Source organism: Panicum virgatum, chromosome 6N (assembly GCF_016808335.1).
Source record: "Panicum virgatum strain AP13 chromosome 6N, P.virgatum_v5, whole genome shotgun sequence".
Taxonomy (NCBI): domain Eukaryota; kingdom Viridiplantae; phylum Streptophyta; class Magnoliopsida; order Poales; family Poaceae; genus Panicum; species Panicum virgatum.
Window position 1 is genome coordinate 46,670,289 of NC_053150.1, and position 26,708 is coordinate 46,696,996.

Below are 26,708 nucleotides of genomic sequence, written 5' to 3' on the forward strand. Positions count from 1 at the left end.
TCTAACCTAGGTTCAACGCTTCCTGATCGCCCAAGGGCCAAGGCCACAGGTCACGGCACTACAAGTATCACACTTCGCCTCTGAGCTGAACACTACCAACATACACAGGCTGAGAGGCACAGCACAGCCCGGAGCCCGGTGTGGAATACTACTCGATGCGTACTCTGGCTATTCCCGTGACGCTGCTGCAGCTCGCGGCGACCGCTATAGCGGCCGCTGCCGCGAACATCGCGTTGCCCGGCTGCCAGAGCAAATGCGGCGAGCTGGACATCCCCTACCCCTTCGGGACCACCGCCGGCTGCTCCCGGCCGGGCTTCAAGGTGACCTGCAACCCCAAGCCCGGAGCCGGCGTGGCACAAAGGCTGATGCTGGGGGACGCCGGCGGACCAGTAGTGCTGGAGATATCCGTGCCCAACAGCACGGTGCGCATCCGCTCCAACACCTGGTTCTTCGCCGTCGGCAACACGAGCATGCCACGGCTCGCCGTCGTCCCCGCCGGCGGGCCGTTCGTGCTGCGCCCGGGGCGGAACCGCCTGGTGTACATCGGGTGCGGCTTCCGCGCCTCCTCGTGGACCCCGCTAGGGGCGCGCGCGTTCAACGCGTGCTCCACCTCCTGCTGGTGGGAAGACGACACCCGGAGGATCCGCTCCGGCCGGTGCGATGGCGTCGGCTGCTGCAACGCGTCCATCCCGACGGGCCTCACGTCTTTCCGCACCCAGTTCCAGTGGGCGGGTGAGGAGACAGGAACTCCCGCGACGTCGCCGTGCACCTCGTCGGGCGCGGCCGTGGTCGTAGTGGAGAAGAGGTGGTTGAATTGCAGGACGAATGTGCTCGGCCTCATGATGTCGCTGCTTGCCTTTGGGAGAGCGAGCGTATTGGTGGCTCCGGCCATCCTGGACTGGGCGTTCGACAACTCCTCGACGTGCGCGGAAGCGGCGAAGAGATCCGTTTCTGGGTGCGTCAGCAAGCACAGCGAATGCGTCGACTCCGCAGGCGGTGCCCTTGGCTACGGCTGCAAGTGCGGCGAGGGTTACCAAGGCAACCCATACGTGAGAGATGGGTGCCAGAGACCCAGTAGACACCTCCATCTTTCAGCGGGTGAGTCCGGCCATCTAATGCTTGTTTTCTTGTGCCGCAGAGTTAAGGATGACACTGGCTTTCCAATGGTATTTTTTAAAGGAGAAGTTCAGTTTAGATTCTTAAATTATCACAAAAGTTTGATTTTCAACCTTCAACTACGAAACTGGATAGTATAGGTCATCCAACTGTTGAAACCAGGCAAATTTAGCCCTCTAGATGGTTTAGAAGGTGGTTTTCCATTTTGTAAGAATTAAAAATACCATAATTTAAACTAAAAAATACATAACTAACTGATTTTAAGTTAAAAAGAAATGGTTATCAAAAGTTCTCTAAAAACGTAACCTATCTATTTGCATATGTTGAAGCAAAAATCCTAACGACATACATACCCTGCATTGACCAATGTGATCCTAAACGCTAAATGATAAACAGCCAGTCACCCTTTGTTTAACGTTTAGGCTGTTTAAACGGTCTTAAAAGGAGTTAAATGACATAAATGGTTTGGCATAGTAACACTAAATTATACAAATTTATGTACGTAAATATCAAATATGCTAAAAAGTCTACATATTTGCCATGTAAAAAGTAAATATTCTAGCAAATAATCTTTTTCAAAGAAATCTAAATCCTACAACACTTCATATACCTACCATGTCAATTAGTTCGGTTTTGATTTTGGTAGCTATAATCCTCCTATTGAGTAAATTATGAATTCATTTAATCATATTTAACTCGAATCTGTTTAGATAGTTTAGATGGTTTTTAACGGTTTAAGAGGACCAACTATTTAATTCACCATTTAGGGCTGACATGGGTGACCTTTGGTTACCTTAAACATGGTTTAAATGGACTAAATGGCCGTTTAGGCAAACAGAGGCGTTGACCAACATGAAGACCTGGGAGATCTGCTTTACTCCGTTGTAAAGAATCTAAATCGGTACGCTAGTGTAGGCGGACGTACCAGACAGTTTGACCATTCAATTGATAAGATGGAGATAATCCTTTTGAAATCAAATGCAATCAGCCAATCGGACCGATGTGATCCTAGCATCGGTAGCGATAATGGTGTAACAAAATAAAACATGATAAATGAGTTATCGGCCACGAGGTCGATTCTAGCATCCTGAGGAGCATAAACAGCTTATTGTCTATCCAAGCGAAACCCACACAATCGATGATAATAAAGCATGGAAACTATCAGCAAAAAAGCCGATGGAAAATGGAGCACCATTGAGTTCTCGCTCCACTATGACTAGGGACATAAGCCGTTGAAACTTCAACTAACGTTACAACTAGTATTTCTAGATGAAACTACAGCGATGCGCTCGGTAGTTGCAATCTAGAAACGCTAGCAGCAAGAGATTAATCTAGACATCACCAACCGATAGATCTATCCACAATAGAATTCAATCCCAGCAGTACTTAAGAGGTAGCCAAGATTAAGATGCAACTAACCATTAAATAATCTATTGTTTATTTCAACATGATAAAAGCTAATTAAAGCAGATTATATAGTAAGATGGAAGATTAAAGAATATCAGCCGATGCAAGCTTAATCAAGAGTAGGATCATTGTAATTCTACCACGCCTAGCAAGGGATCAAGTTATTACAAGATATGATGAGAACCGATAACTTGTACATGAATCTAGACGAAACCACAGCGATGCGCCCGGTAGTTAAGGCCTAGCTCGCCTGGTAACATCAACGTTTGCAGATGAGTCGGAGGTCGATCCATTGCAGCCCCACTCATCGAAGAAGTCACCAGAGGACTACATTAATCCTACTCCTAGGGCAATGGCGCGAAGCTGAAAGGTAAATGCGTAAAGGTAAATATGTTTGTTGATTGAGAGGTGATAAAATCTTTCACAATAGAGGGGACTTATATTTATACCCTAGGATTGACACAAAATTTGCAGAACAAAATATATCTACACAAAATTTGCCTAACAAGAAATATCTAAACAAAAGGAAACATTAAGACACACGGACTGTGATTTTTCTTTTGTAGAGTCCTAGCTAATAAAGCTTCCTTGACTGATCGCGTCCTTCCTTGATATCAAATCATTAGCTTTTCCTTCCATATACTCCATACAGACTTATGAATCATCGGCATGAATGCCCACTCGTCGCACGTGATCCCTGTCGATGCACACTAGTAGCCGATGATCTCCATACTTCAGATTACATCGGATTTACTGATAAAATTCGGTGTCAATAGCATGATATTTGTCAGTTATTCATATCCAATTTTTTTATGTTCATAATATTTGGTTGCTTGTAGTTATGCCTTTTTTTTTAATAACTAAGATACAAATAGAGCAATAATAGGTAGGTTACATTTTTAGAAAAATTTTGGTGCTAGTTTTCATATTTGTCTGATTTAAAATGAATTAGTTTTCATTTTTATGATTAATTAGAATTTTTTTATTTTTTATAAAACATACCAAACCACCTTAAAAAAACTGCCCCAAGGGCCAAATTTGCCCAGTTTTGACAGTTGGATGACATATGTTTTCCAGTTTTGTAGTTGAGGGTTGAAAATCCGATGAAGTGCATCTAGGCCGATAGATGTATTGGTAAGTTTCGGTGATTAATGACAACCATATGCGACTAACGTGTGCTTTGAAGGAAAAATTATTGTTTAATTTAGTCTCATATGAAATGTGAAAAGAGACCCCTCAATTCGGAACAATCATGCGTGCCAAGGACTCAATTTCAAAGATTAAGGACCTTTCTAGCCTCAAGTGTCACAAGGAGATGAAGGACACTTGATTTAGATAGGGTTTATAGTTTTTAGTTCTTGACCGTACTATTAAGAGGGGTTCATGAGTTAGTAGCTTGATCAAAATTGAGTTGGCCTTAGAAATCTTGCACACTCACTCAAAAAACAGCTCAAGATAGTCAATATAAGTTAACACAACACTTGGAAGAAGAAACAATCGAAGTTACATTGAAATCCAAGTCAATTCAGCTGAAAGCCAGGAAAAACAGCAGCACCGGTTGAACCGGTGCCCTAGCGTCGGAGCATCCGATGCTTGGCGGAAGGACCGATGCCCTGTCGGTCTATCTTCTCTGGATGAAGGCTGAAATCAAGTATAGCACCGGTTGAACCGATGGTCAGAAAAGTAAGCACCGGTGCAATGAAAGTTCTTTGTTCCAGAGAGCATGTTTTGGTGGACTTCAACTTCTCTTCAGCACCGGTTGAACCGACACTTCGGAATCAAAGCACCGGTGCATTGAGCGTCCTATGTTCCAGAGAGCTTGTTTGAATTAATCAGTGAACCTCTTCAGCACCGGTTGAACCAATGCCCCTACGGAGCATGCACCGGTGCATTGAAGCAAGCCTGGACACTGTGTCAGAACTCCAACGGCTACAATTGGGACACAGAGAGACCGGTTGAACCAACGCCTCAAAACAGACACCCATCGGTTCTTCCGGTGCTCACGGTTTTTCTGCAGTGGACTTCCAACGGCTATGTAACTCCTTCCACTCTATATAAGGGCACCCCATGGCTCATTTCAGTTGCCTTTGACACCCTGAATACTTGAGGCCACCCTTGAGAAGAAGAGAAAGTGCATTGAGCAAACAAGAGAAGATCTAGCATTTTGTTTGTGCTTCAACCTTGAAGAATCCATCCTTTGCAAGTGTAGCAAGTGTGCTTGAGCTATGGCCAACTGAGTGTAGGTCAAGTGAAGGCTTAGGAGCTTGTTACTCTTGGTGTTTGACGGCACCTAGCCGGTCTTGGTGATCGGAAGGTTCTTGGTGAGCTCTTGGTGTTTGTGGGAGCCCCAAGACAAGAAGATTGTACACGGTGTGAAGCTCGCCGTTCCGGAGATGGAGAAAGAGCATTCTTAGTAATCACTTGCTCCTTGGTGAAGCAAGGGAGCTATACCCTTGTGTGGGTGCTCCAACGTGGATTAGGGGGGAGCGTCAACTCCTCGATACCACGGGAAAAAATCCGGTTGTCTCGTGTCTCTTACTTTTATTTCAAGCAATTAAATCCTTTTGTTGTTACTCTTGTCTTTGATTGCTTGTAGTTTGACTAGGACAACTTGCATGGTAGTGTGATCGTTTGCTTAGGTTTTGTTCTTGCGAGTGTGATATCCTTTAAGCAATATGATCATAATAGTGTGGTTACCTACCTAAGGACCTTGTGCTAGTATGCTCTAGTGACTAGGTTTCAAATTTATAGATTGGGCAATACTAGTTTAGGTTAAGGACTAGTTAGAAATTTGAAAAAGTCCCAATTCAACCCCCCTTCTTGGGCCACGATCCTTACAATTGGTATCAGAGCAAGGGCTCTGTTTTTAGGCTTAAAATCCTAGAGTATGGCCGGGGGAAGTGGTGGTCCACCCAAGCTCGATGGGAGAAACTATGCTTATTGGAAAGCTCGCATGGCGGGTTACCTTGAGGCTATTAATCCCATCGCTTGGGCGGTCACGGAGAAACCTATAGTCGGTCCTTGGAATGAAGACCAAGTTAAATATGGTGCTAGAGCAAAGAATGCTTTATTTGATGCTCTTAGTGAGGAGATCTTTGCTCGTGTTCATAGCAAAAAGACCTCTCATGAAATTTGGGAAGCACTTGAAGCTATTTATGTTGGTTCTAAAAAGCTTCGTGAAGAAAAATATCAAGTGCTTAAAGAAAAACTTAATGAATTCAAAATGCTTCCAAACGAGTTGGTTGAACAAATGTTTGCTCGTTTGAATGTGCTTATTGAGGACATTAACGCTCTTGAAATTTCTCCTTTGTCTAATAGTGACATCATCCGGAAGATCCTACATTGTCTACACAAGCCCAAGTACAACATCGTCACCTCATTGCTCTATGAGAAGGATCTTGAAACGCTTGAAGTGAGTGATGTTGTTGGGAAAATTCGGTCTCATGAGATGTTCCTCTTGGGAGAAGTTGATCCACCGCAAGACAAGAGAGATCTTGCACTCAAAGCTAAGAGTGATCATAAGTCCAAGAAAAAAAACAAGTGTAAAGTTCCATCACCAAGCTCAAGCGAAGATGAAGCTAATGAAGATTCAAGTGATAAAGATGGTGATGTTGAGCTAGCACTTCTCATGAGGAAGACCTCCAAGATGATGTCAAGGTTAAACAAGAAAGGGTACAACTATGACCCCAAGAAAAACAAGTTTCGTACCCGGAAGAGCAAGGACAATGTCAAGAAAGTTTGTTACAATTGTGGCAAATATGGTCACCTCTCATATGATTGTCCGGAGCCTTCAAAGCTCAACAAGAAACAAGAAGATGGTGACAATCAATACAAGACTTCAAAGAAAAATTATGAGAAGAAGGACCACAAGAAGAAAGGATCTTTCACAAGAAAAGAGAAGGTCAAGGCTTTCCTTGGAGAATGGATCACGGATGGTGAATCCTCAAATGATGACTCAAGTGATGAAGAATCCAAGAAAAAGATTGTGGGAATTGCCATGCATGATGATGAAGATGATGGTGATGAGGCACCTCTACCTCCACCACCCATGTGCTTCATGGCAAGAGGTAACTCCAAGGTGAGCGATAATGATGACTCCTCTAGTGATGAAAGTGAACATTGCTTATCTCCTATTGAAGTGCAAAACATTCTAGATGAGTACCAATAAGTGATCAAGAAGTACAAATCAAAATGTAAAGTTCTTGAAATTGAATATGCCAAGCTTAAGGCCTCAAATAATGAGTTGATTGTTAGGCATAATGAGATAGTAGGAACTCATGATTCAAGCATTGTTCCTAGCAACCAACTTAAAGAGGAGCATGACAAGCTACTTATTAAGCATGATGAATTAAATGTTAAATATGAGGAAGTAGTTGTGCTTAACAAGTCACTTACTTCATGCAACAAGAAGCTCAAGCTTGACTATGCTAACTTAAATATGAAATATCAAGAACTTGACCTTGCCTTTGATGCTTTGGATGAAGAACTAAAAGAAACTCAAAAGAAAGTCATCAAAGTTAATATAGCTACTTCTTGTGATGATCTTGTGGAGTTGCCTCACCCTATTACTTGTCATCATGCTTCTCCTTCTTGTTCAAAGACTAACCATAATAGGGAGAAACAACTTGAGGAGGAACTTGAAAGCATGAGCAAATGCATGTTCAATGTGACAAGAGGAGAATACTTGCATAAGGAGATTCTTTTCCACAATGCAAGGCACTATGGGACAAATGGACTTGGATCCTTTCCCAACCCTCCGGAAAATTGTCCCAAGTCGCCGGAGCTCATGGCATGCTTCAACAAGGAAGTTGGCTCATATTGTCAACATTGTCAAGTCACCGGGCATCACACAAGGGAGTGTCCAATTCCTACTCGTCCACCTCCTACCTTGCCTCCTAATTACAAGTCTCAATTCAATGAAAATCATTTCTTGTTAAGCAAGCTTAAAAGTGGCAAGGTTAAGGCAAAGTTTATTGGCACTCATATTAAGGGAAAGCTACCACGCCAACTATGGGTTCCAAAAGCTTTAGTAACTCATGTCAAAGGACCCAAACTTGCATGGGTTCCCAAACCTCAAAAGTGATTCACTTGTGTGTAGGTGAACTACAAAGCCGGTGGCAAGCATTGGGTGCTTGATAGCGGATGTACACAACACATGACCGGCTATGTAAAGATGTTCACCTCACTAGATGAAGATGTGGGCGATTATGAACATGTCACCTTTGGTGACAACTCAAAAGGAAAAGTGGTAGGTTTGGGTAAGGTAGCCATAACCAAGGATCTCTCTATCTCTAATGTGTTGCTTGTTGAGTCGGTTAGTTTCAATTTGTTATCTATTGCTCAACTTTGTGATTTAGGACTAATATGCACCTTTAGTGATAGTGAGGTTGTAGTGACAAGCAAGGAGGACAAGAGCTTAATATTCAAAGGTTTTCGACATGGTAACATCTACCTTGTTGACTTCTCATCTAATGATGCAAGCTTGGCGACATGTCTCTTCTCCAAGAACTCCATAGGTTGGCTTTGGCATCACCGCATTGCTCATATTGGCATGAGTCAACTCAAGAAGGCCTTCAAACGAGGTATGGTGGTTGGTGTCAAAGATGTTACATTTGACAAAAACAAATTGTGTAGTGCTTGTCAAGCCGGGAAGCAATTTGCATCATCACATCCCATGAAGGCTTATTTGTCAACATCAAGAAGCATGGAGCTACTACACATGGATCTCTTTGGGCCAACCACCTACAAAAGTCTTGGCGGTAATCTCTATTGTCTTGTAATTGTTGATGATTATTCTAGATATACTTGGACTTTCTTTTTAGAGGACAAGAGCAAGACTATGGGGATCTTCAAGATTTTTATCAAGCAAGCTCAAAATGAATTTGAGTCAAGTGTTGTAAAGGTCCGGAGTGATAATGGCACGGAGTTTAGAAACACTCAAGTAGAAGAGCTTTGCAACGACTTGGGGATCAAGCATGAGTTTTCATCAACATACACACCCCAACAAAATAGAGTGGTGGAGAGGAAGAACAAGACATTGATCACTCTTGCAAGAGCAATGTTGGATGACTATGGCATCTCACAAAGATTTTGGGCGGAAGCCATCAACACCGCATGTCATGCATCCAACCGAGTTTATCTTCACCGCTTCTTGGGAAAGACACCCTATGAGCTTCTCATTGGGAGGAAGCCCAACATCTCCTACTTCCGGGTGTTTGGTTGCAAATGCTACATCTTCAAGAAAAGGAAGCACCTAGGCAAGTTTGAAAGTAGATGTGATGTTGGCTTTCTTATTGGTTATTCATCAAACTCCAAAGCATATCGAGTATTCAATAGTGCTACAAGCAAAATTGAAGAAACTTGTGATGTGGAGTTTGATGAGAGTAATGGTTCCCAAGGGGAAGTTTTCTCTTGTGATGATGTAGGTGATGAACCACTTCGAAAAGTCATGAAGAACATCGCTATTGGGCAAGTGAAGCCAAAGGAGGAGGTAGAAGATCTACAAGTCTCATCAACTCAAGTTGAAGCCACTTCCAAGGATGACTCAAAGGATGAAGACAAGTCTACACCACCACATCACCGTGATGAGTCATCCGATGAAGAAGATGATGCCTCACCTCCTTTCCATGATGCCCAAGATGAACAAGTGGTTGAAGAACAACTTCCATTTGATGACACGCACATCACAAGTGAACAAGCCCAAGCTCAAGATCAAGATGACGAATCACTAGAAGAATCAACGTCTCAAGCACAAGAGAGGCATACAAGAACTTCAAGGAATCATCCCATTGACTTGGTCATGGGTAACCCCTCTAGTGGAGTAAGAACTCGAAGACGTCAATATGCCTCTTTTTGTGAACATTACTCGTTTGTTTCTTGCTTGGAACCCACAAATATAGATGAAGCTCTTGAGGACCCGGATTTGGTGATAGCCATGCAAGAAGAGCTCAACAACTTCACCCGCAATGAAGTTTGGGTTCTTGAAGAACGTCCTCAAGACAAGAATATCATTGGTACCAATTGGGTCTTCCGCAACAAACAAGATGAGCATGGTGTAGTGATTCGCAACAAGGCAAGACTTGTGGCAAAGGGCTTTGCACAAGTTGAAGGGTTGGATTTTGGTGAAACATTTGCCCCCGTTGCAAGACTTGAAGCCATTCGTATCCTTTTAGCATACGCTTCACATCATAATATGAAACTCTTTCAAATGGATGTGAAAAGTGCGTTCTTAAATGGCTTGATTAATGAGTTGGTGTTTGTTGAACAACCTCCCGGGTTTGAGGACCCAAGATATCCTAATCATGTTTATAGGTTTCACAAGGCGCTCTACGGGCTCAAGCAAGCGCCAAGGGCTTGGTATGAATGCCTTCGTGACTTCCTTATCAACAAGGGCTTCAAGATCGGGAGGGTGGATACAACTCTATTCACAAAAATCATCAATGAAGAGCTATTTGTATGTCAAATTTATGTTGATGATATCATTTTTGGTTCAACTAACCCCACTCTTTGCAAAGAATTTAGAGAAATAATGGCTAGGGAATTTGAGATGTCCATGATCGGTGAGCTCAATTTCTTCCTTGGGTTTCAAATCAAGCAATTGAAGGAAGGGACTTTCATCCATCAAGAAAAGTATACAAAGGATATTCTCAAGAAATTCAAGATGGATGATTGCAAGCCGATCAAGACTCCAATGCCAACTAATGGACATCTTGACTTGGATGAGGGAGGTAAATCGGTTGACCAAACTCTCTATCCTTCTATGATTGGGTCACTTCTTTACCTAACCGCATCTAGGCCCGATATCATGTTTAGCGTATGCATGTGTGCCCACTTTCAAGCTAATCCTAAGGAATCACACATTAGTGCAATTAAAAGGATCCTTAGATATCTCAAGCATACGTCTAGCATAGGCTTGTGGTACCCCAAAGGCGCTAGTTTTACACTTTTGGGATACTCGGATTCGGACTTTGCCGGATGCCGTGTGAATCGCAAGAGTACATCCGGTGGGTGCCACTTGCTAGGGCGTTCCTTAGTCTCTTGGTCGTCAAAGAAACAAAATTCCGTGGCCTTGTCAACCGCGGAGGCGGAATACATTGCCGCCGGGGCTTGTTGTGCTCAAATCCTCTACATGAAGCAAAGCCTCTTGGACTATGGTGTAGTATTAGATAGGATCCTGCTCCTTTGTGATAACGAGAGTGCCGTTAAAATTGCTAATAACCCGGTTCAACACTCTCGCACCAAGCACATAGATATTCGCCATCACTTTCTAAGAGATCATGTGGCAAGGAATGATATACTACTTTGTGGTGTTCGTTCCGAAGATCAATTGGCGGATATCTTCACTAAACCTCTAGATGAAAGCACCTTTTGTAGGTTGCGAAGTGAGCTTAACGTTTTAGATGCTTCTAACGTCATATAATTGCCTTGTCATATAGATGCATTTCATATGTACATGTGCTAGGGGCTTGTCTAACCTTGTCAAGATAGTGATGAACATGGGTCTTGCATGAGCCGGTGGTCTTGGTTTCGCTCATGGCATGAAGAATGGTTCATCATGAAGAAGCTTGACGAGGGTTCAAACTTGACAAGATAGATTTAAATTTTGCAATGCATGTGCTTGTCATATAGAATGCATCCATGTTTAATTTCTCGCTTTGCATTGGCATTGCATCACGTTAGTAGCATCACAAGGGAGCAAATCACACTTCGAGAAAGATATTCATGCTAAATATGATATATCATCTCCACAAGAGTGATAAGATCAATTTTGTGCTTTCATGCCTATTGAGCCACGTCCTATCGAACTTAAAGTTTCAATCTCTAAGTTCATAGGCAAAGTGGCTCATACATTTGGTTTTTGTGTTTAAACCTCGCTTGGATCTTAATTTGCTTATGTCTATGTAAAAGCTTGCGAGCACTTAGTATGAGTGCTTGAGGGGTGAGGTTGTCTCTCGAAAATGGTCCAAATTGAGTGTTTAAGGCCTTGGTTTTGAAAATTTGGATCAGAAGTAGAGTTTGTAGTTCAGCAGAATTTTTCCTTAACCACCGGTTAAACCGACGCCTGGTTTTTCTCTGCATCGGTTCAACCGGTGCTTAAAGTCTTCGTGGCTCGGTCTCTGCATTGCCTCTGGAACAACCTCCTGCATTTACACCGATGGCCACCGGTGCTTCCGATGAATGGTGGATGAACCGACCCTTCAACATCGGTTCAACCGGTGCTACTGCGTGGAGTAAAAGGCCCTTGCATAGTTTCTGGACCTTACTCCTGCCGATGCACCGATGCGCGTCGGATGTTCCGGTGCTTAGTGGCGGATCTTCCGGTGCCCCAGTTGACCACGCTTTCAAATTCATTCAGATCCGGTCAACGTTGCTCCGATGGATACACCGACGCTATTTCTTTGAACCATCGGACCTTCCGGTGCTTAGGGTTGGCGGGCCCGCTCGTTTCTGTTTTCTCTTAACTCTTCCACGGGCCCCACGCGTCAGTTTCACACAACAATTTTCTTCCTCCTTGCGAAACCGCCGCCGCCCCTGTACCCGCGCCCATACGCCTCTCCGCCGCCGCCACTCCTGCGTCGCCCCTCCGCTGCCGCACGCGCACCGCTCTTGCTCCACTACGCCAGCGCCCGCGCCAAGCTGCGCCGCCCGCTCCGCGTGCCGCCGCCGACCACGATCCCCAGCGCCGCCGCAGCAACTTCCCCTCCTTCGCACGCGCGCTCCTCTACTCCTCTACCCTCCTCGTGCCACAGCCAGGGATCTCTTCCATCCTCTACACCCTCTGCTCAGGCACCCTCAAGGTGTTCGAGGAATTGCCTCTTAGGTTTTTCTTCGCTTTCTTCCCTGATCTGCAAGGGTATGGACTTTACACTCCTTGGCAAAGTGAAATTCCATTAATACATCATCCTTTGCACACATGCACATATACGCACATACGCACACACCTTTTCTTGATCCTGCAAACCCCTTAGCGTGGTTTTTCGACGAATATCCACTAGAATTCATGTTTTAGGCTCATATCCTACCAAACTACTTCTGTGTCAGATGGCAGGAGACAAGAAGGGCAAGGGAAAGATGGTTGTGCAGAAGAAGAAGAAGCGCACCCGTGAGGACCGCGAGCAAGAGCAAGCTGAGGCAGTTGCAGATGCAGCCGATAGGCAGGGATCACTTCGGATCAGGGATCCTCAGGCTCAGGGGGAGGCACAGCAGCAGTTACGTCGCTCCGGACGTACTCACACAGCTCAGGCCACACCTGAGTCCCGCTCACGTCCACAGACTCGAGGTGGTGGCACTCAGAGGGGAGCAGGTCATGCTCAGCAGCAGCACACCGACAGTCACACTCAAACAGGAGGTCAGGACAGTGGTGAGGAGCTGACCGAGGTTGAGCTTTTCGATCTCAGGGGTATTCCAGGACCTAGGGTCAAGAGACTGCGTTATGTGACCCCGGAGCAGTGGTTTCCCGAGCAGAGGGATGTTGGAGTTGATCGTCGCTTTTATACTCTGCTTCAGGAATCCTTTTACCATACCTACTGCCAGTTGGACATCAAGATCAGTGAGCACAAGATGCTCCACTGGGTAGCTATGCGTGTAGCAGCAGGTGGGACTCCAGTGCTTCCTCTCTTTGAGAGATATGTTGGATTGCCTGCCCTACTTAGTGAGAGGTCCAGATACATTCGAGAGTGGGTTCGAGTTTTCTACGCCACTCTGTTTATTGAGGAGGACCGGCAGTTTATAGACTTCATGTTCCAGGAGAGGCACTATCGTTTGACCCGAGCACGACTGGCTACCTTTCTTGGAGTTCAGATTGCCGAGGAGCCACACTTCATACACTATCAGGCTTATGGCAGCACGGTACCTCCTCGACGTCCTCATGAGTCTCACGTTCCATCTGACGAGGAGATTAGTGTTCTCTTTCAGCAGCCCTTCCTGCCTGGCACACCGAGGACTCCGGACAGGCTGACGCCCATGGCGCACTCTATCCACCTAGCTCTTAGGAAGAGTTTGTTGTTCCAGATTGGATACAACGAGGGGATTACAGCTCTGCAGCAGTGGCTCTTACTATATATCATGACAGGTCGTAACTTTAATCTTGTCGACTTCTTTATCTGCGAGCTAGAGGATGTGATTTTGGATGGGATGACAGTTCACCGTCGCCATCTGTTTGCTCATTGGATCTGCTGGATTCTTGCTCAGCTCAGTCAGAATGAGCATATGGATGAGCTGGAGCACTCGAGGACACACTTCAGTTTTTTCTCACCTGCTACTCCTCGAGACGGTCGTCGTGGCTCGAGAGGACAGCGCCGAGCACAGCGGGTTCTGGATGAGCGGTTCTTGGCTGAGGGCAGAGTTGCAGACGATCCGATAGCAGCCGAGGACGCTTCACTAGCAGCAGCAGAGGCCCAGCTCCCACACTACCTGATCACAGACTCGGAGGATGACGAGGATTTTATTCCCACAGTTACTGTTCCTCGAGGTGCAAATGACGATGAGGCAGGATCCTCCGGTGCAGCACGAGCCCCTGCTCCTCCAGTTTCCACTACTCAGGTCACTCAGCCCGATGCACTTGCTGCCATTCTTACTCGGCTATCAGATCAGCAGGACAGATTTGCTGCAGCTCAGCTGAGCATGCAGGCCGAGCAGGCTCGTCAGCAGGAGGCCCAGACACTTGTTCTTGAGGGCATTCGGCAGCAGCAGGAGGCCATGAGACTACAGCTACAGCAGCAGTCCCAGATTCAGCAGCAGATGTTCACATTCTTCTCGGGATGCTTCGGTCAGCTGTATCGTCACACTGGACTGCCTGAGCCTCAGCTCCCTACACCCCAGCAGCTCCAGTTCGACCCCACTGCTCCCGCTCCTCCTGTTGGCAGCTTTGTGCAGACACCCTTGTCATCCTTCCCGTTGTCACCATTTCTTCAGACCGGGTTGTTTGTCAGTCCTGTACCTACTACTGCTCCGGCCCCTGCTCCACAGCCTAGTGTTTGGACTGCCGAGCAGCGTGCAGAGTTTCATAGACAGCAGCAGATCCTACACCAGCTCCAGCACCCCTCGGCTCAGTCACTCACGTTCGAGTCACCTTCACAGCCTGAGGTGCTCCATCCGTCCGTCGTGCGCCCCACTCAGCCAGACCTGACTCCCGTCACGTCTGCTCCTCCGACGGACTCCACGATCGTCGCCGCGCCAGCTTCTACCGCTACTCCAGCTACTTCTGCTACTCCGACGACTCCGGTCGAGCAGAAGTCTTCTTCGGTCGACGACGACTGGACGGACGACGACGCCGACGACTCCGCCGCTCAGTTTTCCACCGGACCCAGCAGGAAGACCCGCCTTCTCCAGCTCAGGATTAGATCGCCTTTCTTTTTGGTGCTTTGTTGCCAAAGGGGGAGATAGATAGGGGGAGTAGAGATAGGGGGAGCTTGGTGGTTTGTGGCGTGTTTGGATCTTCATGGATTTTGTGTTTGGACATGTTATTTGGATATTGTGTATGCTCTGTGTTGACATGTCCCTACATGTGCTTTATTTCAAGTTATGCATGCTTGTTTATCGCTTTCAATTTCATATCTTATGTATCTCTACTTTGTGTTATCATCAATCACCAAAAAGGGGGAGATTGAAGTGCATCTAGGCCGATAGATGTATTGGTAAGTTTCGGTGATTAATGACAACCATATGCGACTAACGTGTGCTTTGAAGGAAAAATTATTGTTTAATTTAGTCTCATATGAAATGTGAAAAGAGACCCCTCAATTCGGAACAATCATGCGTGCCAAGGACTCAATTTCAAAGATTAAGGACCTTTCTAGCCTCAAGTGTCACAAGGAGATGAAGGACACTTGATTTAGATAGGGTTTATAGTTTTTAGTTCTTGACCGTACTATTAAGAGGGGTTCATGAGTTAGTAGCTTGATCAAAATTGAGTTGGCCTTAGAAATCTTGCACACTCGCTCAAAAAACAGCTCAAGATAGTCAATATAAGTTAACACAACACTTGGAAGAAGAAACAATCGAAGTTACATTGAAATCCAAGTCAATTCAGCTGAAAACCAGGAAAAACAGCAGCACCGGTTGAACCGGTGCCCTAGCGTCGGAGCATCCGATGCTTGGCGGAAGGACCGATGCCCTGTCGGTCTATCTTCTCTGGATGAAGGCTGAAATCAAGTATAGCACCGGTTGAACCGATGGTCAGAAAAGTAAGCACCGGTGCAATGAAAGTTCTTTGTTCCAGAGAGCATGTTTTGTTGGACTTCAACTTCTCTTCAGCACCAGTTGAACCGACGCTTCGGAATCAAAGCACCGGTGCATTGAGCGTCCTATGTTCCAGAGAGCTTGTTTGAATTAATCAGTGAACCTCTTCAGCACCGGTTGAACCGATGCCCCTACGGAGCATGCACCGGTGCATTGAAGCAAGCCTGGACACTGTGTCAGAACTCCAACGGCTACAATTGGGACACAGAGAGACCGGTTGAACCAACGCCTCAAAACAGACACCCATCGGTTCTTCCGGTGCTCACGGTTTTTCTGCAGTGGACTTCCAACGGCTATGTAACTCCTTCCACTCTATATAAGGGCACCCCATGGCTCATTTCAGTTGTCTTTGACACCCTGAATACTTGAGGCCACCCTTGAGAAGAAGAGAAAGTGCATTGAGCAAACAAGAGAAGATCTAGCATTTTGTTTGTGCTTCAACCTTGAAGAATCCATCCTTTGCAAGTGTAGCAAGTGTGCTTGAGCTATGGCCAACTGAGTGTAGGTCAAGTGAAGGCTTAGGAGCTTGTTACTCTTGGTGTTTGACGGCACCTAGCCGGTCTTGGTGATCGGAAGGTTCTTGGTGAGCTCTTGGTGTTTGTGGGAGCCCCAAGACAAGAAGATTGTACACGGTGTGAAGCTCGCCGTTCCGGAGATGGAGAAAGAGCATTCTTAGTGATCACTTGCTCCTTGGTGAAGCAAGGGAGCTATACCCTTGTGTGGGTGCTCCAACGTGGATTAGGGGGAGCGTCAACTCCTCGATACCACGGGAAAAAATCCGGTTGTCTCGTGTCTCTTACTTTTATTTCAAGCAATTAAATCCTTTTGTTGTTACTCTTGTCTTTGATTGCTTGTAGTTTGACTAGGACAACTTGCATGGTAGTGTGATCGTTTGCTTAGGTTTTGTTCTTGCGAGTGTGATATCCTTTAAGCAATATGATCATGATAGTGTGGTTACCTACCTAAGGACCTTGTGCTAGTATGCTCTAGTGACTAGGTTTCAAATTTATAGATTGGGCAATACTAGTTTAGGTTAAGGACTAGTTAGAAATTTGAAAAAGTCCCAATTCAACCCCCCTTCTTGGGCCACGATCCTTACATCGGACTATTGCGATAGTTCGAGTGTGTAAATCCAACTTTTTTCCACTTTTTAATCAGTTAATTAATCACGATGGTATGCCACTCTAATTCATTTCTCCTCTCAATTTTTTTTACACAGAATGTCATTCTAGTTTATTTTATTAATTTTTTAGTGTATGATGTATCTAATGATCCAAAATATATCTAACTTGCATCCGTAGGTAGAGTGTAAACGCTATGGCCACTTTAAAACTTTGCATCTTTCTCAACAGTTTTTTTACAAGTGGTCAAAAGTAGTACCTTTAGTGGAGCGATCAGCGGTTTTGTTAGTATGATCTGTTGTTTAACATATCTTGATGAAATTTTGAAATCGAATGATAAATGGTAAGAAAAAAATATTGCACTATGTAGACATGTCATTTTAGATACTGCTGGAACTTTTCCTTAATTAAAAAAAAACTCAGTTTTGATGTATGTGTAGGAATCTCATAGAATGTGTACCTTTGTTTCAGGTCACAACCTAGCATGGATTTAGAAATTTTTAAAGGAAAAACTAAATTGTTAGCGCAGAGATTAATAAGGATTCATTCATCTCCACAGGATTAATATTTGCTATGGGGCTTGGCATTGGCATATTCCTGCTGCTGTTAGTCCTTGCTACCATCTTTGCCACAAAAAGCCTCAAGGATAGAAAAGCCAAGAAAATGAGGGAATATTTCTTCAAGCAAAATCGAGGGTTGTTGCTCCAACAGCTGGTAGATAAAGACATCGCTGAACGAATGATTTTTAGCTTAGAAGAGCTTGAGAATGCTACAAACAAGTTTGATAAAGCTCGCATATTAGGAGGCGGGGGGCATGGTACCGTATATAAAGGCATACTCTCGGACCAACATGTTGTTGCTATTAAAATGTCCAAACTTGTGATCCAAAGGGAAATTGAGGGCTTCATCAACGAGGTTGCTATCCTTTCTCAAATTAATCACAGAAACGTGGTGAAACTATTTGGATGTTGCCTTGAAACAGAAGTTCCACTACTAGTCTACGAATTTATTCCGAATGGAACACTTTATGCTCATCTTCATGTTGATGGCCCTGCATCTCTTCCATGGAAAGACCGCTTGAGAATTGCATTTGAAGTCGCCAGCTCTTTGGCATATCTTCACTCCTCGGCTTCGATATCAATAGTTCACCGGGACATCAAAACTAGCAACATACTTCTTGATGACTGCTTAACCGCGAAGATATCGGATTTTGGTGCATCTAGAGGCATCACTATTGCTGAATCTGGAGTGATAACAGCCGTACAAGGAACCTATGGATACATTGATCCAGAGTATTTCTACACACGACGACTAACCGAGAAAAATGATGTTTATAGCTATGGTGTTATGCTTGTGGAGCTACTGACTCGGAAGAAACCAACCATTGACATGTCACTAGATGGTGTTAGTCTTGTAGCACACTTTGTCCAGCTCCTGTCTGAGGATAGGCTAAGTGAGATACTAGACGCGCAAGTTACCGAAGAAGGGGAAGAGGAGGCAAAGCAAGTGGCTGCAATAGCAGCACTGTGTGTGCAAATGAAGGGCAACGATAGGCCAACAATGCGGCATGTGGAGATGAGACTTCAAGGGATTCAGTCTTCAAACAATTTTAGAGCAATCCTAGAGTACAAGGGCTGCAAATCGGACTAAGCAACACAACATTTGAAGGAAGCAACAATGTTCTGCATGACAACGGCGGCAGCAGACGGTGTAGTATGGAGAGAGAAATTTTGATGTCAACGACCTTGCCTCGGTGATCTTGTCTTGTACATATATAAAATCAAGTGTCTAACACTTTTTTTTACTTTCACCCCCTACATAACGAAGTTATAAAATCTTCAGATTGTAAATTGTGGCAGACTCGCGGTTTACTCAAATTACTTTAGGAGTTTACTCTTGTCAGTTCAGACTTGAGATGATAGTCAGAACTCTGAACAGGATTCAAGAAGCAGAGTCGATTACTAATATCTAGTAGCTGCAAGAGGCAGCAGATTATATTATGAGAATTTGATGTTTCGGGCTTTGGCGTTCTTGCTTCTGTTTGAGTGCCAATGGCAATTTTGCCTCTTCCTTTTGCTTTGTGCGATTTTGCATTGTTTTTTGAAAATAAAGCTACAGTTTACCCCTATTCTATTAGAGCAACTCCAATAGTTCCCCATCTCTCTTCCCCATCTTTGATATTTTTTTTAAAAAAGAGAAAAAATAGTTTCTAAAATATCCTAGTTCCTCCCTTGTTATGCAAAAGCAGGGATAAAAATCACACGGTTGAAAAAATAAGGGTAAAATCACCAATCGCCTTCAAACCAAGGCAAGAACATCAAATTCCCTTGATGTTTTAATTATTAAAGCTGCGGTCACAAAACTATACTCCTTAGCACAACTGTGGGTGAAAATTAAACTTTACATGCTGAGAGTGTATAGCCAAGAGTTACTGCGTGCGGCCGGTTTGCCCAGACAGCAGAGGCAGAGCTGCACGTTTGTTTTTGTTCTTTCCGGCCTGCCGGCCTTCTCTGGCTGTCGCGCGCGAAGTTCAGATCCTGGATGGGGATAAGAGGCGTCGAATTCGACAGGTACGCCGCCGCGGCTGCCACACCGCTGCCGAGCTTCACCGGGTAGCCCACGTCCTTGAGCACCATCTCCACCCCGCTCAGGCACCCCAACAGTTGCAGCTGCAAACCAACAGAAGAATCGTTGCTGCAGATCGCAATGGCGTGGATGATGGGCATCGTGTATGGAACTATGGATCTGGGGGCTGCAGCAGCGATACCTCGTTGAGGTTGCCGAGATGGCCAATCCTGAAGACCTTCCCGGCGACCTTGTTGAGGCCGAGGCCGAGGCTGAGGTTGTACCGCTTCCAGGCGTGCTTGCCAATCTCGCCGCTGTCGATGTAGGAGGGCACGACGGCGGCGGTGACCGTGTTGCTGAACCACTCCTCCTTCTGGGTGCAGTTCTTGAGCCCCCACGCCTCCACGGCCAGCCGGGTGGCGGTGCCGAGGTGGTTGTGCCTGTTGATGACGTTGTCTTGCTGGACCCCAGCGCCTTGGGGCTGGCGCACACGATGCCCAGCCCCGTCGGCGTCGACAGCGCCTTCTGCGACCCCGTCAGCGCCACGTCCACGCCCCACTCGTCCATGCGGAAGTCCAGCGCGCAGATGGACGACACGCCGTCCACCAGCACCAGCGCCGGGTGCCGGTACGCGTCTGCAGCATGCCAGCATCGTCAGCATGTGACTGATTGATTGGTGATCGAGTCCGTCCGCGATCATCAGCAATGAGCTAGCTAGCTAGCTAGCACTGACCGAGGAGCTTGCGTACGGTGGCGAGGTTGTTGGTGACGCCGGTGGCGGTCTCGTTGTGGACGATGGCGATGGCCTTGATGGTGTGCGCCGTGTCCTGACGGAGCTTGGCCTCGAGTACGTCGAGGTCGGCGCCCCGGCCCCACTCGCTCTCCACCACGTCCACGTTGAAGCCCAGGCGCTGCTGCTGGTCGATCCACAGCAGGCTGAACTGCCCGATGAGGAAGGACACGATGCGGTCGCCGGGCGACAGCGTGTTCGTCAGCGTGCTCTCCCACGCGCCCGTCCCTGAGAAGCGTGGGGCACCAACGTTCAGTGTTCGCCGGCCATGATCGATGGACACATGTAATCATATATACAGACGAAGAAGAAGAAGATTACCGACCAGAAATGCATCCCCAGTTGTACAAGCGACCGCGGAGCTTAGGGTCTGTTTGGGACCGCGGTAGCGAGGATTAAACGCGGTAAGCGGAAATAATCCCGCCAAACGCTTCGCGTTAGACGTGCGTCTGGCCAACGCCTGCAGCAAAAAAAGCAAAACTTTGTACTGCGCGAGGAAAAAGCGGAGAAGCGGCGTCCGAGCTGCGTTCGCGGATGAGGGACGCGCGGCTGGAGCTCGCGGTGCCAAACAGGGCCTTATACGAGGCGTGTGATTGGTTGCTTTTTCCTCGGGAACTGGTGCAAGGACTCAGCTGCATGCGGTTCTATTGTTTCTATATTTTGGTGGGTCCAGCCCGGGTCAACGAAAACTTGCCTCGACGCGGGATTTTTGCCTGGCGCGGAGAGCCCCTCTCTGTGTTTACTTCGAACGGCTCCAGCCTTCCAGGCAATTTTGCCTGGCACAGAGTCCTTCCCTCTCTTCATTTTAGAAAGGGTTCCAGGCATCTTGAAGAAGCGGCAATGGTGGGAAACTCGCGGCGCCGTTCCATTCTTGTTTGAAGCAACCAGTGGGGGCGGAATGGCAGATCCATGGCGGCTCAGGGCGCGCGGCCGTTTGGGCTCCCATAGTCGCGAGGTCCACCGACGACGTCCCGATGGAGACGGCAATGCAGTCGCCATTCGTGTTCCTGCGGCACCGGCGCCAGCAAATTTTGTGTTCCTATGGCACCTGCGCTGCTGAAGTTGAATCCACCTTTGCCCAGGTGTCCAAGCGCCGCTGCGATGCACATCCATATACCTGGCAGTTGGCGTGGAGGGGGTGATGGAGCGTGTGCTGGATCCACCTGCTCCAACAGGCTTCCTGCATCCATCTTTGTCCTTGGGCGCGCGTACCTGCTGCCTGCTGGAGCATGGAGCTTCCTTCCACCAGTGCAGGTCAGGTCCCCCAAGGCCCCAAACCATGCCTCATTTGATTATGGAGGTTTTGTCTTCCCCGACCAAGCTAGCCATTAACAGAGAAGTAGTAATTTCACTCAAAATGTCTGCAACATTGTGTCATTTGTGTGCCATCCATCGAATCCCGCAGCACTTAGCAATACCCCAGGTAGTCAAAGTGATAACTTTCAATAATTCACAATTTTGTTTTTTTCAAATAAATTATCTTCTCAATAATGTTCGTTCTATTTATCTTCTCAGTGTTGAGGGTTGCGGGCCGCCTGTCTCCCATGGCAGTAGATCTGGTTGCTGTCCCCGCGGCGCATTCTCCTTCGAAGTGCCGTCTGCACAGGCCCATGGACACGGCGGAGGAGGCAGGCTCCTGGCTCCTGCGTCATTTGGAGTTTTCGTCGCGCATGCAACCATCTTGCAGGTCATGATGTGCCTACATTTCCCGGCTTTTGTCCTTGCGTTACTCTGTTCACTGGTGTGGAGGAACAAACTGAATGGATTGTTCATTTCTGATGCATCCACAAACCCCCTTTAGGTACTGGATTTGCTTAGACTTCGTTATGTTTACATTTTTCATGTCTGCAGAACTTGTGTTATAGCAGTTTTTGTTACTGCATAGTAGTGGTCACTTTGATTTACATTAAAATTTCCCATGTTGCAGTTGCCCCTTTCGGCGGTAATTTCCAATCACTACTCCGTGCTATTTCTGTCACGTGGCCTTGCGAATGCTTGTTGGGAGCTCTATCTCAGGCAAGCAGCGGGGAAAGTAATGGACATCACTCTTCTCATTTAGCAGGTCCACATTTCTTGCCCAGTCACATTAGTCATGGTGGTAGACACATTTGGGATGAGGCAAAAGCATGCTATTTCATTGTATTCCAATAAGACTTATCAATTATTCAGGGAAGAAGTTCACAAAGCCTCTGACTACAATGTCATACAAGTAAAGGCAGGAACTGAAGAAATCAAAGTCCGGATGGTATTATCTATAACAATTCCCTATTTGTGAAGCAAACTTTCATTTCAAACTTTCTGTATGCTAGCATGGTGCCTGTGACTGGATCTCAATTTGCACCACAGCACATACTAGAGCAATCACCTTTCATGCAGAACATTTTACACAAGGGTACCTTTTTTGATAAAGTATGATACATTTTTTAGTTCATGTATCAGAATTCTAGACATGTTTGTCCACCAGCACTGTCCAACTCTTGCCCAGAAACATTTAGCTATACGCAGATTTGATTGTTATACATTTCTTTTATAAACAACTTGATCTGAATGCGTTGGCACTAGTCCCCATGATTTACTCATATAACTATCCTAAGTACAGGTGCACAGACTTGACTCCATTTTTACTTTTTGGATACTCTCAATATGGTTTTAAATATGGGCCAAGAGAACACTTTCAAAAGCATATATAGCATTCAATTCGAACCACAACCATCTTGCAACTATGTACTATCAAATGTCTATCATTTATCATCGAGCTAATAGGATGTACTGTCTGAAACCCCAGTCTGCATATCATTCAGGTTAAGCAGATAACTTTATGCACTTGAATTCAAAATTGAATCAGTTTCTAACTATAGGATCCCAAGAGTACAACTAGACTGCTGTTTTTAGAGTGATAAAACTATTCATCATTCATGCGCAATGTTTTGATCAGTTCCTTTGATTTTGGATATTGATTAGTGGCTTCTGCTTGGTTTCCTTCAAAGTAAACTAAGACTAGGTGACTAAAGTTGAGTGAAATCAATGTTTACAAATCGTCTAGTCGAACCTAGTCGCCATGGGACCGACTAGGTGACTAATCGCGATTAGTCGTCGACCAGACCGATTAGTCGAGACTAGTCGATCCTAGTCGTCCATATAATCGTCCTGCATATCAAGACCTATACTATACACCTATATATACTATATTGTCTGTACAATAAATCAAGCATATGACTACATTAGTGTTTAGCTGCTGACTTACTTGTGAGAGTTATTTTCTGCACTGCCCAGAATTCCATGTTCCAACCCTAAAAGCCCATACTACCAGCCCATGTCCTAGGAAATCAGCCCACAAATCAGCCAGCCCTGGAACCTAGTCGTCCATGTCCAAGTCGGACGATTAATCGCGATTAGTCTTCGACTAATCGACTAATCGGACGACCAGAGTTTTGATCGAACAAATCGCGTCGGTTGCCCTTATCGGACGCCAGGGACCGATAAGGTCGACTAATCGCGATTAGTCGGACGACTTGTAAACATTGAGTGAAATATATGTTACAACCAAGAATGAATGAAATGTGCCGAGACACCGAAAAAGAAATGCCTGCACCCCTGTGTATCCTATTAACCAACTTTCCAAGTAAAAACATAACAGTAACAGACATTTTTTAACTAATACAGAGCGGTAAGGGCTAATACTGTACGGTGCATCTATTCTAACATTTCGCCCTCAATTTTGCAAATATTACAACCTAAGGATGCAGAAATACAAGAACATTTGAATTCGTAAATAACACTAACCTCAACAAGCAGATGCTAAGGAGAAGGCCTTATCGCTGCTGCAACTGGGGAGTTTACCAACTGCATATTGCAAAGAATAATAGGATCAGGGCAGTGAAATAATGCTGCACTAGAAAAGTAACCTAGATCTCCTAGTAAAAAGCTCAAACAAGCGTACCAAAAGAAAACTAACAAATAAAATGTACCAAACACAAATAAAATTGCACAAACTAACAAAGTACAGAGCCAATATTCGATCTACGAGCAAACCAGTTATGTTGAGCCAGTGCAGATGGAGATGCAGCCGTCGACGCCGGGGATCCCGGGGACCTCGCTGCCCCAAAGCATCCTAGGGGACCGGATTGCCTTCATCGTCGCAGGGGAGAACGGAGAAGGTCCACTTCCCGGCAGGGATCCCGGCGGGTACCACTTGCCCGCCCTATCAGTCGACCTCGCCAGATCCATTGGAACTGAGAATCCTGCCGAACGCATGGGCATAGGTTACCTCACCGATCCTTGCCGCTGCCACGGCGCCCTTCCGCGACATCGCCGCATACTCGTCGATCGGTCGATGGATCCAGGAGCGAGCGAGAGAGAGAGATGAATGGCGGATTGGGAGAAGTTTCCGACTCATGGGGTCATATTGTCAGGTGGAGGGACATTTCATGCCTCACAGGTCCAGGCAAAAAAGTAGAGCACGGGGTCTCCAGGCACATTTTTGTCCCAGGCTGAGGCATACATCAAGAACCCTTTGTTGACTATGTGGGACCTACACGAATAGAAAATATTATGTGGTGGAACCTTTTGCATGCAGCTCTGACCACTTTACCCCATCCCCATACAGCGCGAACCATCTCGGCCGACCGATAAGCACAGCGGTCGCTGATACAATTGGTTTATGAAGGGGGTGCCGGAGGTGGTCTTGAAGATCTTCTTGACGTCCTCGAGGAGGATCTTGGTGAGGGCGGGCCCGGCCGGCGAGCGGTAGTCCTCGTTCTTTTTTTTAAGCCTCTCATCTGACTACAGCTGTAGTATCTGTTCATGTACAACTCACACCAACCTTACACACGCACACCACACTCACACCACACGTACACAAACAAACTTACAACTACACTTAGATCAAATCGCGTCCTTCATGAGATCACCGGATCCATCCAAGGCTCCGTAGGCGACAGGCGCGTCGCAATCCCTTTGTGGCTCCACGCGTGAGAGGCAACAAATTTAATAGGAAACCTATTATTCCCGGTAGGAAATCCGGGACGAGCAGCGCTCGATCCCGAGACCGGTGGCCTCCGCACCTGGAGAGCGCACCAACTAGGAATGGCAACAGGTACAAACCCGTCGGGTATCACTAACCCAAACTCGCACCCGCCAAGATAAAACCGTACCCGTTAAAAAACCCATACCCGTTGCGGGTATGATTTCATGCCCGTAACCGCACCCGTGTGGGTTTTTTTGTACCTGCGGGTTTCCCGTACCCGATAGAAGAAGCAACAAAATTTAATAGAAAATATAAACAAATACACAATGCATTGTACCCAAATGAGTCTATGAATAGGTAATCATCGATGAGAATGGAAGTATATGAGCCTAAGTCTCTCTTAGCATGTGATTGGATCTTATTTTGATACAAGACCTTGTGACATTAATATTTTAGATTATATGTTGTCGTGTTTATTGTACCCACGGGTTTGCGGGTTTGGATACTTGAAGAATAAATCCGCACCCGCAAACCCGACGGGTACGAAGTTTATCCCATTAAAAAACCCACGGGTATAGAATTTAGTCTATACCCGCACCCTAATAGAAAAAAATCCATTGGGTTTCGGATTTTGGGTACCCGTTGCCATCTGCACCAACCGAGCAGAGGCTCGGTCCCCAGTCCTCGTTCTGGTGGTTCATGGCGCGGATGACGGGGTCCGGGATGTTCACCGGGCCCGAGACGAACAGGTGGGTCTGCCCAGGGCCGGACACGTAGTCCGCCATCTCTGTTGCTGCACGCACACAGAAGCTAGTCGTCAGACTAGCAATTGTGGGCTTTCTAACGGGCCTAAGTAGAGGCCCGTTAGCCCTTGATGCGGCAGTTGAGCATACTCTCCAGGGTGTCGAAACAAGGACTATACTTGATCGGAGACGAAGATGAAAGCAGAGGATGCGTGGAAGTACCTGTGTTGCTGCCTGCTGCTCCCGTGCGCAGGCCGGAGGGAGGAAGGAAAACGAGCCGCGCACGTATGCAAGATACTGGAGGCTGGAGGGGGTGCGGGGTAGGATGACGACTGCTATATAGGAGCCATGGCGTCCAAAGGACGGTCCTTTCGCGGGCCTGGCTCCCGTCCGGCGTGGCGGATAAGGCGCCCTGGCGGGAGAGGCCCTCAGGCCTCATAGCTCGGCCCCGGCCGGATCAAGCTACAACTGCAGGACTGTCATCACCGGAACCACCGCCTGTTTGATCTACAGATTCTCTGAATCTCTGAACTCCGATGTTGATGTCCCCCTGAAGAAAGGAGGGAGAAGTGAACTCTGCCGGCTTACTCCAACCAGTGCGCTGAATTTTCTCTTTCAGAAGAAAAGGAGTGCTCTGAATTCTGCGGCGAATGCAAGTGCCGTGCCAGCATGTAGCTAGAATTGTAGATGGCGCAGACAAATGCCCCCCAATTCTGTCTGACAGAATGCCCAGGCTAGCTCGGCTCCAATGCGTGCCAATC

General features: G+C 46.4%; 1 protein-coding gene and 1 pseudogene across 1 annotated transcript; one reads left to right on the forward strand and one right to left on the reverse strand.

The window, feature by feature from the left end:
- The first annotated feature begins 155 nt into the window (after positions 1 to 155).
- Positions 156 to 18,533, forward strand: LOC120678236 (wall-associated receptor kinase 5-like). Its single transcript, XM_039959379.1, has 2 exons — positions 156 to 1,098; positions 17,443 to 18,533. Exons 1-2 carry the CDS (start codon positions 156 to 158, stop codon positions 18,531 to 18,533), a joined length of 2,034 nt encoding a protein of 677 aa, XP_039815313.1.
- A 630-nt stretch (positions 18,534 to 19,163) lies between these two features.
- LOC120679037 lies at positions 19,164 to 26,612 on the reverse strand (annotated as a pseudogene).
- Positions 26,613 to 26,708: the final 96 nt, after the last annotated feature.

Bases quoted from the DNA above. Each gene is read 5' to 3' on its own strand.
- LOC120678236 (XM_039959379.1), top strand. From the start codon at position 156: ATGCGTACTCTGGCTATTCCCGTGACGCTGCTGCAGCTCGCGGCGACC. The intron at 1,099-17,442 runs GTGAGTCCGGCC...TCATCTCCACAG, and splicing joins ACACCTCCATCTTTCAGCGG to GATTAATATTTGCTATGGGG.